The 18,359-nt window shown below is 37.2% G+C and overlaps 1 protein-coding gene across 5 annotated transcripts in view; it reads left to right on the top strand.

Moving 5' to 3' along the window:
- The window catches only part of Caprin2 (caprin family member 2), a 49,951-nt gene that overhangs the window by 7,512 nt on the left and 24,080 nt on the right, over positions 1–18,359 (top strand). For 3 of the 5 annotated variants that reach the window (XM_034511940.1, XM_034511941.2, XM_076940917.1), the window contains 6 exons: positions 5,046–5,132; positions 9,919–10,157; positions 11,189–11,271; positions 14,271–14,426; positions 16,500–16,543; positions 17,353–18,009. In XM_034511940.1, the coding sequence (XP_034367831.1) occupies positions 5,046–5,132; positions 9,919–10,157; positions 11,189–11,271; positions 14,271–14,426; positions 16,500–16,543; positions 17,353–18,009 (1,266 nt within the window). Of the gene's footprint in view, positions 1–5,045; positions 5,133–9,918; positions 10,158–11,188; positions 11,272–14,270; positions 14,427–16,499; positions 16,544–17,352; positions 18,010–18,359 lie in introns of those variants that run through there. The other 2 variants (XM_034511944.2, XM_076940918.1) reach the window with 2 other exon arrangements.

Raw genomic sequence — 18,359 nt, 5'->3', positions numbered from 1 at the left:
ACAATCTTAATGACTAATAAACAAGCATCAGTGGTCATCTTGGCTCAAGTAATACATACAGACACCACCGATACTCTTCCTAGTACTTTTTTCCTCTTCTGTGGTCTTAAAATTTCTCTTTCTATGCTTTTTTCCCCCATAATTTAGATTTGATCATTTTATCTGTGTGATTATTTTGCCTGCATGTATGTTCGTGTATCACATGTGTGCTTGGTGCCATTGGAAGTCAGAAGGGGATATTGGAACTGGATTTCAGGATGGTTGTGACTCACCATGAGGGTGCTTGGAATTGAACTGAGGTCCTCTGCAAGGGCAACAGTGCTCTTAGCTACTGAGCTATCTCTCTAGCTCCTGCTTTTATTTTTAACAAAACCTGTTGCTATTAAATATGATAGAACTGCTTTTTTTGTACCTTATGATCAGTAAATTGCTATATATTTTACAGGTTTTTATTCATTCTATTTAGGATTATTCACTCAATTTATAATAATGTATATAGCTGTATTTTATTTTTTGTTTACTGTATATGAATAGGTGAATATTTGAGTTGTTTTTTAATAGTATAAACAATTCAGCTTTCATCATTTTTACATATTTTGACAGGCGAAAGACTTTTCAGGGAACTCATTAAAAATTGGTCTATAGCAGTGGTTCTCAACCTTGCTTCATAACTGTAATTTTGCTATTGTTACAAGTTGTGTTGTAAATATCTGATATGCAGGATATCTGAAAGGTAACCCTGAAGGGGTTGCAACCTACTCATTGAGAACTGCTGGAATATAGATTTTTATCTGTGGTTAACTTTATAGATAAAAATGCCTGATTTTTTAAAAAGAATTATTGTATTCATTTATACTAAGAGTATTTAGGAGTTCCTCTGTCTACATACTGTTATCAGAATTTTGTTGTTGTTATGAACCTAGGGCCTCTACTTACCCAGTTTTTCAAACCTTTTCTAGCAGCTGTACTGAACTATAATGTACATATCACAAAAGACACCTAAGTGTACAAATTAATTAATAGCATATTTGTGTAGTCAGGCAATTATTCCCACAATTCAGTCCTAGAAAATTCTCAACTTCTGAGGGTCCCTTTTATCCTTTGCTTTGTTTTTAATCTCTATAAATGTTCATTTTCTGGACATTTTGTATAAAGAATTAAAATTATTTTATAGCCAGGCATCGTGGTACACACCTTTAATCTTAGCACTTGGGAGGTAGAGGCAGAGATAGGTAGATTTCTGTGAGTTCAAGGGCAGTCTGCTCTATATAGTGAGTTTCAGGACATCTAGAACTATATCATAGCGAGCCTTGCTCAAAAAACAACAAAAGAATTTCTTTTTTAAAAAATTTATGTCTGAATGTATGTCTGTGCAACACTTGTGTGCCCAGGGCCCTCAGAGGGTGTTAGATCACTCATGTCAATGCTTAGAATTGAACTAGGGTTCTCTAGAAGAGCAGTAATTTCCTTAACTACTTACCCCTTAAAATAAAGACTTTGAATCTGGAGTCTGTCTTTTAAATATAACAATGACAGTTTCTGGGGGGTGGGGAGGGGTGGTGGTGCTAGGAATTGATCCCAGGGGCTTAGGCAGTGCTTTCTACTAACTGAACCATATTCCCAGTACTGTGTCTGGCTTTTTAAATTTAGCATAATATTTTCTGAGCTTTGTCTGTTTTGTAGTGTGTGGCAATGTTTTATCAGTTTCTGTGTAGTTGGATTTTTATTTGGGAATGTTACAAATAATAGTTTTATTTTTACTTTATATGCATTGGTGTTTTACCTGCATGTATTTCTGAGTGAAGGTGTCATATTCCCAAGAACTGGAGTTACAAACAGTTGTGAACTGCCATATGGGTGCTGGGAACTGAACCCAGGTTCTCTGGAAGAACATCTAGTGCTCTGCAGATCCATTCTTCCAGCTCCATGAATAATCTTTCTATGTATGTGGACATATACATGTATGTAGATATGCTTTCTTTTGATTAACACCTAAGAATAGAATAATGCACATTTTGTAAATGTGTGTGTGTATTTTTACATATATTTACTTATTTCGTGGATGTATGGATGTTCCTTTGCTATAGCATATATGTGAAGGCCAGAGAACAACCTACAGTAGTCTATTCTTTCCTTCTACTGTATGCTTTCTAGGAATTGAACCTAAGTTGTCAGTTTTGGTGGCAAATGCATTCATCCCCCCAGCAATCTGTTGGTCCCACTATACTCTCTTAATTACTGATACTCTTCTATTTCTCTTAACTGCTTGAGTAAGTTCCCAGACTTGTTCTGTTCCAACTTTACCTTTTTTTTCATTTTAAATTAAAAGGGGACTGGGTATGGTGGCATACACCATTAATCCTAGAACTCAAGAGGCAAGGTAGATCTCTGAGTTTGAACCCAGCCTGGTCTAAAGAGTGAGTTCTAGGACAGCTGTACCTATATAGTAAGACCAAGACTTTAATCTCAAAAAAACAAAAACAAAAACAAAAGCAAAAAACAAACAAAAAACCAAAAGCATGGGGCTGGAGAGATAGATGGCTCAGAGTGGTTAAGAGCACTGACTTCTATTTCAGAGGACTTGGGTTCAGTTCCCAGCACCCACATGACAGCTATCTGTAACTCCGTTTATAGAAGACCTGACAAAGCACCAATGCACATAAAATAAAAATAAATTAAAAATAATAATTACAAACAAAAAAAGCAAAATTGCATTTATTTACTTGTTTTGTGTGTGGATTGGAGGAGGGGGGTGGAGGTCAGGAGATGGCTTGTGAGAATTAGTTCTTTTCTTTGACCTTGAAAGTCCTGGTGATGAAAGTTGGTAGTCAGGCTTGACAGCAGTTGGCTTTACCACACTGAGCCATCTTATCAGCTGGCCCCAAACTGACCTTTGTCTTTCTCCACAAAGATTTAAGTTTCCAGGACAAGCTCAACACTTTTCTAAACCAGTTTGGTTCAAGTATAAAGTTTTTCTTTCCCTCTCCCCACCACTCCCCTGCTCTTTAATTTATGTGTATGAGTGTTTTGCCTGCACATTTGTATATCCACCATGTATGTACCTGGTTTCTGTGGAGAACAGAAGAAAGTGTTAGATCTCCTGGAACTGGAGTTACAGATGGTTGAGTCACCACATGGATGCAGTGAACCAAATCCAGGGCTCCTGCAAGAGCAACAAGTACTCTTAACTTCTGAGCAATTTCTTAGCCCCTCTAGTAAAATCTTTGTTGTTGTTTATAATTTTCAAGAGAGGGTTTATTTGTGTAACAGAGCCCCTGTTGTCCTGGTACGTTCTTTGTACACCACGCTGTCCTCGAACAGAAATCTCTTGCCTCTGCCTTCTGAGTCCTGAGATTAAAGCTGTATGCCACCACGTCCGGCCTAAAGGTAGATAGATACACATGAAGTCTTAAAAGAAAAAAATAGACTCACTTCATCTCTGCTAGTTGGGGCTTGGGTTTAGGTCTTTTCAAAGACTAAGCAATGTTCAGGGCTATTTTTTAAGGGTTCTGCCCATCGCCATAGAGAAGCCATCAGAGAAAGTCGACCTATTTGAGGACCCAGAAACTCCTCAGACAAAAGATGAGGAGGACTCATCTAATGATTCAGAAGTCCTACAACCAGAAACACTAGTAAAGGTCATGAAAAAGCTAACCCTGAATCCCAGTGCCAAGCAGTCAGCACATGGGCACAGCCGCTGTCACCGGACTGAGAGCAGACCCGTGAAAGAATCTTGAGGGAAGTTCAAAGCGCCTTTCCCAAGAGAAGGGTCCGCACATTGTTGTCGGTGCTAAAAGATCCTATAGGAAGGATGAGAAGATTTGTTCAGTTTGAGCAGAGACAAAAAACGCTTGAAGGAAACGAGTGTGAAGGGAACAGTGATCCATTCAGATGTCTCTGCACTTTTGCCATTATCAAAGATGGGATCCTGAGAATGCTAAAATTGGGAAGGATTAGATAGTCAGTTTCAGTTGTGCACTGTCCTTGTTAATGATGCCACGTAGCATGTGTGAAAGCTGTTTTTTTTTTTTTTTTTTTTCCTGAGACAGGGTTTCTCTGTGTAGCCCTGGCTGTCCTGGAACTCACTCTGTGGACCAGGCTGGCCTCGAACTCAGAAATCTGCCTCTGCCTCCCAAGTGCTGGGATTAAAGGCATGCGCCACCACTGCCTGGCTTTTTTTTTTTGTTTTCTGTTTTTTGTTTTTTTTTTTTAAGATGAAACTTTTCCTGGTGCTGGAGAATCTTAAAAAAAAAAGAGAGAGAGAGAAAGAAAGAAAAGAAAGAAAGAAAGAAAAGAAAGAAAGAAAGAAAGCAAGCCTCCCTAATTTAATAGGATACTGCTTGTTACTGTACTTAAGTAGTCTGCTACAGGTAATTACTTACACTCCCCCCCCCCTTATTGTAGATGCTTTGTAGTTGTTGGTCTCCTGTGTATTATTCCTATAGTACATTTGAATGGTGAATGGCATTGACTAAGATATCTTAATGGCTTAGTGTTCTTAAAGCCCATAGATATCTTTAACTTAAACATTAAAGACAGGGTAGAATTAGGGTTTATGTTTCTTTATTATTATTATTATTAAATTTTATTATGTGTATGTATGTATGTGTGTGGGCCAGATGACAACTTGCTGGAGTTGGTTCTGTCCTTCTACCATTGGAATTGAATTCAAGTCTTCAGTTTGGCAGCAAGAACCTTTATCCACTGAACCATCTTGCTGACCCAGGGCTATGATTTCTAACATAAAAATTGAAGCCAAGCATGGTGGTATATCTAAAGATGTGCTTGAGGATTGAGGCAGGGGAATCACAAGCTTGAGCTTAGTCTGGAGTACATAAGAATGTGTGCATGTATATAGATATTTGTGGAGACCAGAAGAGGATGTCAGATCTTCTACAGTGGAGTTGCTGGGAATTCAGATCCCCTGGAATAGCAGTGTGTGCTTTTAACCACTAAGCCATCTCTTCTAGCCTTTAGCAATTTAAGGAACACTTAATAATTCTAAGATTGCTGCTGATTTGTTGTTTTTAAATTCTACCTGGTAGGAAGCAGTGGAAAAGTATGAAGAAGTACTTCATAATTTGGAATTTGCCAAGGAGCTTCAGAAAACCTTTTCTGCACTGAGCCAAGATGTGAGTTATGTTTTCATTACCTATCTTAGAATCATTTTAATCACTGGCCTTGAAGAAAATATTACTACCTAAAAAATGGCATTTGTTTATTATTCTGTTGCTGGACTGTCTTGACCTGCTAGCTCCCAATAGTGACATGGAGGCTTTTTATCATTTATGAAAGCTTAGGTACTATAACTTAGTACTTGGCTGGTCTGGAACTTATTATGTACACCAGGCTGGTCAAGAACTCTGCGGCATACCTGATGCCCCAAGAGATTCCAGGATTACCTGGAACTGGAGTCAAGGATGGTTAGGAACCACTATGTGGGTGCGGGGGATCAACCTAGGGTCCTCTGAAAAAGCAGCAACTGCTCAACTGCTGAGCCCTGAGCTCCCCCTCTTGAGTTAAGCTCCCAAGGTATTTGCCATTACCTTCCTGTTCTTTTTTTTTTTTCCTGGTAATTTTTTGGCAGCTGCTAAACATTATTTTATGGTTGTTGTTTTGCCCCCTTGTATAAATTGTGAAACTTTTCTTTTTAAATGCTCAATCTACTCACATTTTCATTAGTTTCTTGGAGTGATTTGTGTCCGTTGGTAAGAATCCATTATCCTGTCATGGTTTAGAAAATAAACTTTCATTCAGTATTGCTAATCAAAATGCTTATTTTATGTATTCTCCTTTCATGGATGCAGAAAATAAAAGAGATAACTAGGGGCCAGAGGTATAGCTTAGTGGCGGTAAAACACTTGCCTAGTGTGTGCATGGCCCTGGGTTTGATTCCCAGCACTGCCAAAAAGTAATAAATAGATAAATGAATTACACACATGATTATTTGATGTGACAAATACTTTGCCGGAGGACTTTCAAGTTGACATAAGCCCATAAAAAAACCTAATTTAATTTTGAGAACCAGGCTAAAGATAAATATGAAGTGATGATATGGTATGTATGTATGTATGTATTTCTGTGTGTTGTGTGTATGTGTTCATGTTCATGCATGTGAATATATGTGGAGACCCAATGTTGACTTTGGGTTTCTTTCCTGATTATTTTCTACTTTATTGAGATAGAGTCTCAACTGAATCCAGAGGTTGCCTATCAGCTAGTCTAGTAGCCAGTTTCATTAGGGATTCTGTCTGTGACTACTGAATGCTGGTGTTACCTTTCCTGCCTGGCTTTTTTTTGTGGATTCTTGGGATATTAATTCTTATCCTCACACTTGTACTTGGGCAAGTACTTATCCACTGAGCCATTTCCCCAGTTCTCTCTATACAGTATATACAATCCTGAAGACATTTCATGTAATTGCTTTACTTGTATATTGAAGATAAAATCTCTTGGAGAGTTAGAAGTAATGCCTGTGTCTTTCCTCTTTCAGGCAGACACAGACCTTATTGCTTTAGGAAGTGTGACTGATGCAGTCTGTATTTAGGTCTCAGAGGAAGCCTTACTGGTCCTTTGCTCTCTTTAGAATACAGCCCTGTTTATATAACCCCTTCCCATTGTCTCCTTTCTCTACTAGTAACCACTGGTAGTTGCTTCCATAGCCTTAGACAGGAATGAATATTGAAGATTTTTCGAGTTTCTTTTTAATCTTCTAATCTCAATTTGTTAGGATTTAGGAACATTTAAAATTTTTCTTTTTGTTTTGCTTTCTTTATATTTTTTCCCATTCTTTTTCTTTTTTCCTTTGTCTTGCTGTATAAAAAGGGCTTGTTTGGAACTTATCATGTAGCCAAGCTATGCTCAAATTTGTGATCCTGTCTTACTTAGCCTTGTCAGTGATGAGATCTTAGGCATGCACAACCATGTCTGGATGTATTTTTGTAGACTTTAAGATATTGATACTTGTATCAGTAACCCATTTATAGGAAAAAAAAAATCATAGTTTTTTCTTTCTTTGCTGTTTTGTTTTTTTAAAAAATTTAATATTATAGACACAATCATAAAAACTGTAGAAAAACTGTTATTAGTTTAAATAGGTACACTATTATTTACAAATTTTTATTTATTTATTTATTTATTATTTTATTTTGAGACAGGATTTCTCTGAGTGACTTCAGTTGTCCCAGAACTTACTCTAGACCAAACTGGCCTAGAACCCACAGAGATCTACCTGCCTTTGCCTCTCTAGTATTGTGATTAAAGGCATGTGCCACCACTATCTGTCTAGACTTAAATTTTATTTTTTGTATATGAGTGTTTTACTTGCATGTATTTATATACACCATGTGTGTGCTTGGTGTCCAAAGAGTCAGAAGAGAGTATTACATTGTGAACTGGAGGAAATTGTGACCCAGGATGTAGTGGTGAGACTGATCCGGACTGATCCTCTGAAGAACAAGTGCTCTTAACCACTGAGCCATCTTTCCAGGCCCAAATTGTTGTTACTGTTGTTATTGTTATTATTGGTTTTTAAGATAGGGTTTCTTTTCTGTGTAGCCTTGGCTGTCCTGGAACTCACTCTGTAGACCAGGCTGGCCTTAAACTCACAAGAGATCCACCTACCTCTGCCACCTCTGAGATTAAAGATGCCACCGCTGGCTAGCCAATTATTATTTTTGAGGTCTCACTATGTAGGCCAGGTTGTCCTGAACTCCTTATGGATACCAGGCTAGCCTTGAACTCACAACAGTCTCCCTTTCTATGCCTCTTGAGTACTGGGGTTCAAGGTATGTTCTATCATGCCTGGCAATATACTTTTATTTAAATGGTATGTCACCTTGCTTATATAACATGCTAAGCTTCAAGACACAGTTATGAGCCATAACAAAGACTCAGGACGAATAATCTGCACACAGAGATTATTGAAGGGGAAAAAAGTGCCATCAATTTTTTAATGTCTTTTTTTTTTTATCAATTTAATATAGCTTCATCTAGCCAGAGACACAAATTGTTACTAAAAATGAATCTTGTATAAGGACCCATGTTTAACACCCAACTGCATGATGAAAACAATCACAAGCCACTTTGCTGAGGAAGTTCACTTTTCTTTGGGGAGAGTAGCCTTTGGCACTGTTGCTCTTGATGCTTCACCCTACACATATGCAAATGAGCAGCACTAATTGAACTTAATGGGTTTAAAAAGGTAAAAAAAAAAAAAAAAAAAAGAAAAAAAGATTGAGGGCTGGAGAGATGGCTCAGCAGTTAAGAGCAATGACTGATCTTCTAGAGGTCGTGAGTTCAATTCCCAGCAACCACATGGTGGCTCATAACCATCTGTACTGAGATCTGATGCCCTCTTCTGCTATGTTTGAAGACAGCAATGGTGTACTTACTCATATACATAAAATAAATAAGTCTTTAAAAAAACCAAAACTGGTTGAGAAGGTAGATGTGTTGGGGGTGGCTGGGTGATGGAATGAGCCGGATGGAGGGATTAGGGGATGGATATGACCAATGGCAAGGTTCATTGTATTATACATGTATGGAATTTTCAAAGAACATAAAAATTGAAAAAATCCTAGTTCAATTAAAATTTTAATGGTTGAAGAGGAGGACAGAACACATTTGCTATAGGTATTTTTAAGAAAAGGTTAAATTTCTCATCTCAAATATCCAGGGTCAGAAATTTTGGTTTTTAGAATAATTAATTACACATATAAAATGAACTATCTTGGGGATGAGACTTCTAAATATAGAATTCATTTAACACAGCCTAAGGGTAATTTTATATACGAACTTTGTAGAGTACCTCTATATTTAATTTCATATGTATTTATTTTGCAAGTGTGTGTTGCGTGGTGGTGGTATGTACATCAATCCACACACACATGTGGAGACCAGAAGGCCACTTGTACTTCTATTATATGGAGCCCAGGATTGATCTCAGTTAGGCCTGGGAGGCAAGTGCATTTAACCATTGAGCCATCTCTCCAGCCCAGTGTGCCTGTATTTTAACACTGACCCATCACATGGATTTAGATGTCATTTGTATTTTCACATTGGTACTCAAGTTTAGATTTTGGATTTTTGAGTTGAGGATACTGAACATATATTATGTTTGAAGATGTTTCATGTTTACCAGATTTCACTTTCATATACTTTAGTCACTCTTTGGTTGTTACACACTGAACATTTAAGTTTTTTTTTTTTTTTTCCCATGAGACTCGGGCGACATTTAAGTTTTTAATATTTTAATTTAATTTTTCTCCTGGAAATGAAAAAAAAAACCCAAATTAATTTAAAAAAAAGTTGCTCCAAAATGATTTAATACATATAAATAAGGAAAAGTTTGTTTTTGTTGTTGTTTTTTATTTTGTTTCTTTTGTTTTGTTTTGAGGGAGGGTCTCATGTAGCCAAAGCTGACTTTTGCCAGTGACTAAGGATGACTTTGAATTTCTGATTTTTCTCATGTACCACCATACTCTGAGATTAGTGTGGACATCTGTATTTGTTCTTTGGTCTGTATAACTTGGAGGTAAGAGTGAGCTGTTTCAACTATGTATGTTCTGGTTACATAAATAATAAACAAGTTTATTACTCAGTGACAAGGAAATTGATGAAACTATTCAGGTGTTTTTGTTTTGTTTTGTTTTTAGGCAGGGTATCTCTACATAGCCCTGGTTGTCCTGGAACTCACTATGTAAACCAAGCTGGCCTCAAACTCACAGAGATCTACCTGCTTCTGCCTCCCTTGCATAAAAGGCATGTGCCATTGCGCAACCTCTGTTCATGTTTTCAGTTGTGAAATGTATCATCTAGTCCCAGCTGTTTGTGGTGGATTTTGTTATATATGGGTTGTTATATATGAATTGCTAATACTGGTGGTTGAGATATGTGAACTTGCATTTGTTTCAACAGCTACTGAAAGCACAGAAAAAGGCTCAGAGAAGGGAGCACATGCTTAAACTTGAGGCTGAGAAGAAAAAGCTTCGAACTATACTTCAAATTCAGTATGTATTACAGAACTTGACACAAGAACATGTACAAAAAGACTTCAAAGGGGGCTTGAATGGTGCAATGTATTTGCCTTCAAAAGAACTTGACTACCTCATTAAATTCTCAAAACTGACCTGCCCTGAAAGAAATGAAAGTCTGAGGTAAGTCAGTCAGTGAAAGATTTTCCGGAAATAATAGAACGTGTAGCACTTGTAGTTTTTCTCTTATAGGTACAGTTAACCCCTAATTTACAAAGAAAATATTAATTTGATTCAGTATGGAAAACTTATGTGTGTTTGTTAGATCATTCAGAAATACAGTAAATTTGATTGTTCTCATTAACATTGTCTTTAGTGTAACACTAAAGTCGAGGATTTTAAAAGTATTGCTTTGCTGAGAGTAGTAAGACCCTTTCTCAAAAACAAGCAAATAAACAAACAATAACAACAACAAAAAGCTTGATAATTCTTTTAACTTCATGTAGATATTAATTGTAATGCTGGTTATAAATGAATTAATAGTTTAAAACTGTATAATTGAGGCTCCTTAATATTTCCTCCCATAATTAGCTACTGTTTTTTATATTGGAATAAGTAAGCTGATAGATCTTTATGTTTTTTGCTTTGTTAAATATGGATTTGTCTAACTCTTTGTTAGCTGTAGAAGCACAACTAAGCAGAATTCAGCTGTTATTAAAATGAGCCTGATGTCAGGGAGAAGTTGGTTAAGGCTCTGGTTGCTTTAGAGAGCTGCGTGCCTTGCCCTGGCTGCTGCTCTGCTACCTGTTGTTGCTTGCTGGTTGCTTCCTTCTCACTTCAGTTGGTTTAGGTAGTGGAGCTCTCTTCAAGTTGAAAATAAGCTACCCTCTATAAAGTGACCTTAAGTGATGCTTTGAATATTTATTTCTGAGATACATGTTTGATAACTAATGAGACTGTACCAGCAGCTTAAACTCTTAGGCTATTCCTTGATAGTTGTATTTGGTAAATTTTTTTTTTATTCATTTAGGAAAACATTGACTTTTGATAAGTATTTATAAAGTTCAATATTTTCTTCCAAATAGTAAAAGGGTAAAATTAGCATATTTGCATATCATGACTTTTGATGGGTTATATTTCATACATTGTAGTGGTCTTCATGTATATGTGTATGTCTAAAGTCACTCTGTTCTGCTGCTGCTTTTCCTTGTCAGTGTTGAAGACCAGATGGAGCAGTCATCCTTGTACTTTTGGGACCTTTTGGAAGGTAGTGAGAAAGCAGTGGTAGGAACAACATGTGAGTTTTCTCTACTTTGGACTTAGGCAGTAAATAGTAAACTTTTTGTTTAGAAGTTTAGTATGATATTGAGGGTCTAAACTGTCAGTCCATCAGAACTTACATATCTGACAATGCTGTATTCACTGGAAAAATGATCTATTTATTTATGTTAAAGTAGTTACCATATATTCCTATTTACTAAGAGAACAAAATTTTGAAGTGACAACCAATATGATTTGGGGATAAAATCTAAGTACTAGTTCTGACTAGCTTAATCATTTTGAGGTTCAGTTTCATATTCTGAATAGTGGTACATGTTCTATTATTTAGTAGGTCATTGTAAGAAATGACAAATATTTGACTAGTCTGTTTGTTGAACAGTTAAATGACCACATTCAAATGGCTAGACATGAAATATGAAGTACATAGCTCAGGGTCATGAAAACTCCCTAGAAGTTAATGAACATCTTTGTCATTAGTTAATTTCTTCCTCTTTAGAAAATATCTAAGTCTGTGGCTGGTGATAGGACTTAGTAAAGTGCTGCTGTGGCAGCATGAATCCCTGTGTAAAGGAAGACTGGCCATGCAATGCTGAAATCCCATTGCTGGGGAGATGAAGACAGGGAGATCCCGGGACATGCTTCTCGCCAGTCTAGCTGAATCCGCAAGCTCCAAGTTTAATGAGAGAGTGATTGAAAAAGACACCTGGTATTGACCAGTAGCCTCCATTGGCATGTACACATACAACCACACACAAATATACACACCTACATAGAAAAGTACCCTTGTCTGTATAACTATCAAGATTTGTAACTGTTTGAAATTTAAATTACAAGTGAAAGTTTCTATTTTTAATCTGGGTGTGATAAAATGCATCTCTAGTCAGTCAGGAAGCAGAGGTCAGAAGATAGCTTGAGCCCAGGAATTCAGGGTCATCCTGAGCAACATGAAAAATCCTGTCTTGAAAAGAAAAAGAAACAGAAAACAAAAATAAAGAAAAAACTGGTTTGGAAAAGAGCTTGGCACTTCCTTATAAAATTAAGTGTATACTTATTGTGTAGCCAAACAGTTGCATGTCTAGAATCTAACAGAGACAAAAACATGTGCTCACTTAAGTACCCGTATATGTTTATACTGTCTATTCATAATAGTTTTCAATTGGAGTCAGTGTAGTTGCTTGCCAGTAAATTGATAAAATGTGGTATATTTGTCTGGTAGATTTTTAGCAATGAAGAAAAGAAATGGCTGGGTGTGGTGGCTCATGTCTGTCATTTCAGCATTTGGGAGGCAGAGATAAGAAGATCATTACAAGTTTGAGGCCAGCCTGATCTACAGTTAGTTCTAATCCAGCTAGAGCTACATAGTGAGATCTTATCTTAGAACAAACAAACGAAAACCAAAACCCCAAAACAAACAGTAACAACCAAAAACCTAGTAATACATACAAGAGCGTGGATGAATCTCAGAGTGATTATGCTTAGTAAAGGAAGCCAGATAGTACACGAGTATACAGAGCATATGACTTCAGTTATATGGAATTCTAGAAAAGATGACTAGTTGCCAGGGGAGAGAACTAATTTAAGAGGGCCTTGAGAGATTTGATAGGTGATAAAAATGCTTTAAAATTGTGGTTCTGTTGATGGTAACATGGCTTTGTGTCTGTTAAAGCTATGCATTTGAAATAGGTGAAGAATTTTTTTGTAAGTAATACTTCAAAGCTGACTAAAAAATAGCCATGGTGATGCATGCCTATAATCCCAGTATCTCCAGGTGGCTGAGTCAAGAGAATTGCTGTGAGTTTGAGGCCAGTCTAGGTCACAAAGTGAGACCCTGTTTCTAAAAACCCAAAAGGCTGATTAAAAAAGGAATTAATGTTATTGTCTCAGGGTTTCCATTGATGTAAAGAAACATGATGACCAAGGCAACACTTATAATGGAAACATTTAATTGGGGTTGGCTTACAGGTTCTGAGGTTCAGTTCATTATCATCATGGCAGGAAGCATGGCAGCATCCAGGCAGGAGGAGCTGAGAGTTCTACATCTTGTTCCAAAGGCAAAGAGGAGAAGATTGTCTTCCAGGCAGCTAGGGGAGAGGTCTCAAGGCCCACCTCAACAGTGACATACTTTCTCCAACAAGGCCACATATCCTAAAGTGCCACTTCCTGGGCCAAGCATAGTCAAACCACCACAGTTATAATATTCCAATGAATAATAGACACAGACCAAGTATAGATGTTCTGCCTGATTTGAAATTGGTTTTTATTGGGCATTTAAAATAAAATATATGCAACTTTGACATTATTTTTATGATTAAAAAAAACTTATCTAGTTCCAGTATGTTAGGGTAATAGATAGCAAAGCTTGGGTGAAATATTAATGAAGGAATTTTGTAATTTAAAAATACTCAGCCAGATCTGGTGGATCAAGCCTGTAACCCCATCCCTTAGGAGGCTAAACCAGGAAAATAACCAATCTTAGACTGCCTAGACTCTGTAGTGAGACTTAGTCTCCACATAAACAACCAAATAGAACAACAACAAAACAGAAGTGTCCAGGATAAGGTTTTCTACTGGTTATGATTGAGGAACTAGCTTTTAATTCTGTAAATCCTTAAAGAATAGTTAACACGGAATAGTGACTATGTATAGTGTCTGGGTGGCAGTTGGTAAAAATGTCTCAGCTCCAGGGAATATATGCCTTGTTAAGCTTCTTGATTAAGTTTGTTGATTTTTAGTCATTTTTTCAAATAGTGGAAATAGAGACCCAGAGAAATTTAAGTGATTTGTTAAATATCTAGCCTCATCTTTTTTGTTTATATTGATTCATCATGAAGTGTAAAGATGAATTACTCTTTTATTTTTCCTGTATAGACAATTCCAGGTGTCATCCCCCAACCCTTTGCCAATCCTTTCTTGTGACAGTTGACTATAAGCAGGATAACATTGAGAGTCTTATTCTCCATAACTTTCAATGAACATTTAGGTTATGTGCTAACTAACCTAATTACTCTTTCTTAGATAAACATGTGAAAGACCTGCTGTCTAAATTGCTGCACTCAGGTTATTTTGAAAGTGTCCCAGTTCTCAGAAATTCTAAGGAAAAATCGGAAGAAATGGTGATGCAATCAGAAAAGAAAAAACAGTCACTGAAGACTGAGTCTATCAAAGAGTCAGGTTTGTTGGATTCTTTGAAGTTTTTTTTTTTTTTTTTTTTTTTTTTTTTTTTTTTTTTTTGAGACGGGATATAACCAGGAGTCCTGTTTTGTTTTTAAATTTTTGCTTAGAATACAAAGAATTGGTTACATTATGATATTTCATTTTCATCATACAGGATGTATGTCATCCTGTATTCCTAATAACTCTTACACTCCCTTTTGGTGTCTTTCTTCTTTCATGACATATACTCTGTCATAGAGGTTGCATCTCTTACTACACTTTAAAACCATCATTTTGAAATGATTTAGTTTCTATCTTGCTTTGAGAGAAAACATTAGGTTAAAACAAGGCATTTGTGAAACTTGAATGAACCTCTTTGTTAAATTATAATAGGATAATTCCATTTATAGTATAGTTTAAGTGTAAATCATAGCAGAAAACAGTATTTTGTAGAAGAATGTAAATTTGGGTTCAGTTACTGATTTAGGGAAAAGAAACAAAATGAGGGTTTGGGGAATTAGCTCAGTGGATGTGGAGTCACATGCCTTCAATCTCAGCACTCCAGACGCAGGTAGGTTTCTGTGAGTTTGAGGTCAGTCTGCTCTATGAAGTGAGTTCCAGCCAGGCAGTGGTGGCATATGCCTTTAATCCCAGCACTTGGGAGGCAGAGGCAGGTGGATTTCTGAGTTATAGGCCAGCCTGGTCTACAGAGTGAGTTCCAGGGCAGCTAGGGCTATACAGAGAAACCCTGTCTAGAAAAAAACAAAACAAAACAAAACAAAACAAAACAAAAGAAGTGAGTCCCAGGACAGCCAGGGCTGTTACACAGGGAAACCTTGTCTTGAAACAAACAAACAAACGGAAAGAAAGCAAATGAAATATATTACTTGACTAACCATTTATTTCCTTCTTTCTTTGTTTAAAATTAAAAAAAAAAGTTTTTATTTGTCAAGGTCTCATGTAGCCCAGGCTGGCCTTAAATTCACTATATAACTAGGATGACCTTGAACTTTTGATCCTCCTGCCTCTGTCTCCCCAGTACTAGAATTAAAAGTTTGGCCAGGCAGTGGTGGTACATGCCTTTAATCCCAGCACTTGGGAGGCAGAGGCAGGCGGATTTCTGAGTTCGAGGCCAGCCTGGTCTACAGAGTGAGTTCCAGGACAGCCAGGGCTGTTAAAAGTCTATACTCAGTTACCTACTTTATATTGTATTAGGAACCATACTGAGGAACCCAATGCTTTGTGCATAATCGGCAAAAATAACCAACTAAACTACCTCCCCAGTCCTACTTCACTGATTGTACTAGGATTATGCTAGGAAATGAAGCTTCTTCAAATGTTGGAATGTGCTTCCAGAACCAGATGACCAGAGAAGAAGCAAGAGTCCTAGGAGTCCTGGGAGTCTTCTCTTAAGGTCCAATGCTTCCTTGTCCCATCTCTTACCTCTCCTGACCATAGTATGGTTTGGCAGAGGCTCCATTTCAAGCTGAGATTACTGATTTGTTTTTGTAAACTTTATCATTACAGAGTTAATAAGGCTACTTGTGGGTAGAAGGAGATAGGTGAGGGCAGCCTGGTCTACAAAGCAAGTTCTAGGACAGCCAGGGATATAGAGAAACCTTGTCTCACAAACCCAAACCAAACCAATCAAGCAAACAAAAAGCAAACAAAATATTTTCAACTGGATATGATCGTCCACACTTGAATTCCATCACCCAGGACTACATAATGAGACCCTGTCCTTAAAGAAATGAAATTTTAGTGGAAACTTTACTCCAGTCAATATCGTATATAAGGAGAAATACTAGCTTCAATTATAATTATCCTAGGACTCATTCCTCTTTTACTTTTTATTTGTGCTTCACTCCTTGTACATGGTCTGCAAGTGCTCTACCATTGAGCTATAAAACCTAGGCCTCCACATACTTCTGACCAATAAGCAACAGTTGAAATAGTCTAGCTATGAATATATTTAGTTGTATTAATTCTTTCTTTGTTCTTCCGAGTCCTTTGAAATTCATGGCTGGAATGAATTACAGGTATATTAAGAAAACTTAGAACTTGTATTTATTAATAATTTTATCTTTCCAGAATCTCTTATGGAACTTGTACAGCCAGAGATACAGCCACAGGAGGTAAGAAGTGATCAGGCCCTTTCCTGAGGTTGTTTTCAATTTTCATCTGTTCCTTGTGGTTTAGTCTGAGGCTTGGGCAGACAGACTGAACTTGAATCCTGCCTTGTGGTTTATTAGCTTAGTGTCCGGCTGGATTGTTCTCTTCTATGTAGTGAAGAGGAGGGCCATGTCTCTTCCATGGTGAGAGCCAATGGGGCCAGTCTGATAAACAGTAGCTTGTTCAGCATTGGATATTACTGTTTTAAACCCATATGTCAGACTTTAAGAATTTTATCAGAATTTACACAGTAGAAAAGAATGTTTACTCTTTTAAAGTCACATTGAAATTTGTGGAAGTTGAAAAGAATCAGAGAACTAGATGCACAATATAATAGGTAATGTGAGAAAAATAGAGAAAAATCTGGGAACTGAGGAGACATACAGATAAACAGTATAATTTCATAATTGAACTATCCTGGCTGTGACTTTTAAAGGAGGGTGACATGTCAACTCAGGCTGGCAAAGGCAAATTGCCTTAGTAAAGGGCCTTCCTAAAGCGATTGCAGTGCCATCAACATGTAGTTTCTTTTAGTCTTAAATGGGTCACAGATTTCTACTTTTGAAGTGTCAAAGTTTACATTTCTGTTAATTGAGAAGAAAGAGTAGATTCAAAAACAGGCCAGTTTTTTCAAGTATGCTAAGGACAAGTGTTTCATGTCACATGGTTTCATGTGAGGCTAATGGACATATGTATACTAATAGAGTTGAACATTACATTCAGTGTCTATGCATTTTAAGCCTGAATCACATTGTTTATTTCTCTGACTTAGTTTCTTAACAGACGCTATATGACAGAAGTAAACTTTTCAAGAAAACAAGAAAATGAAGAACAATCCTGGGAAGCAGATTATACTAGGAAACCAAGTCTCCTCAAATGCTGGAATACACTTTCAGAACCAGATGGTCAGGAGAAGAAGAAAGAGTCTTTGGAGTCCTGGGAGTCTTCTCTTAAGTCTCAGGAGGTATCAAAGCCTGTGGTTTCCTTAGAACAGGGAAAGCCTGGGTCAACATCGCAGGCAGAGCAGAAGCAGCAGGTCTCTATGGCACCTGTCAGTCAGTGGAAGCCAGAAAGCCCTAAGTCCAAGGTGGGCAGCCCTCAAGAAGAGCAGACTATACAGGCGACACCAAAGTCATGGGTGGTTCAGTCACAGAAGGAACAAGATCCAAAGAAGCTGCCTCCTGAATCCTGGGCAGTATCTGTCCAGAGTGACCAGAGTGGCAGCCAATCCTGGACCACTCCTGTGTGCAGAGAACAGGCTTCAGTGCAGCCTGGAACTCCAGGATCCTGGAAGAACAAGGCTGAGAACCAGAAACAATCCTTAATACCACAGTCACAGGTTTCTCTGAAGTCCTGGGGAGCAGCTTCAGCAGGCCTTTTACCAAATGATCAGGTCCAGCCCAGGAAGTTAAATGTAGAACCCAAAGATGTGAGTACATTTCTATGTCTGCCTCATTCTGTTGATAATACGATCTCAGGATGTGAGGTTTATATGGAATGATCCTTGGATATAATCTTTGCTAGTATTGGTTGTTAAATTATGTTATTAATTTTATATAATTAATTATAATTATATTATAAATTACTTGATTTATAAATTACTTAAATTATAAATTACTTAATATTGCTTATGAAACAAACACATTACTTTGTTTTTTAGTCAGGAACTTTCTGATCAAGTCTTTGGTCATCTAATAGTGTGAAGAATCCTTCTTTGGAGAGATCAAAGCATCAGCACTTTATAAATAAACAAACTACTTGTCAGTGCTGCTTTATAGA

The sequence above is a fragment of the Arvicanthis niloticus genome, chromosome 9, assembly GCF_011762505.2.
Source record: "Arvicanthis niloticus isolate mArvNil1 chromosome 9, mArvNil1.pat.X, whole genome shotgun sequence".
Lineage (NCBI taxonomy): Eukaryota > Metazoa > Chordata > Mammalia > Rodentia > Muridae > Arvicanthis > Arvicanthis niloticus.
This window is presented reverse-complemented; position numbering and strand designations above follow the sequence as displayed.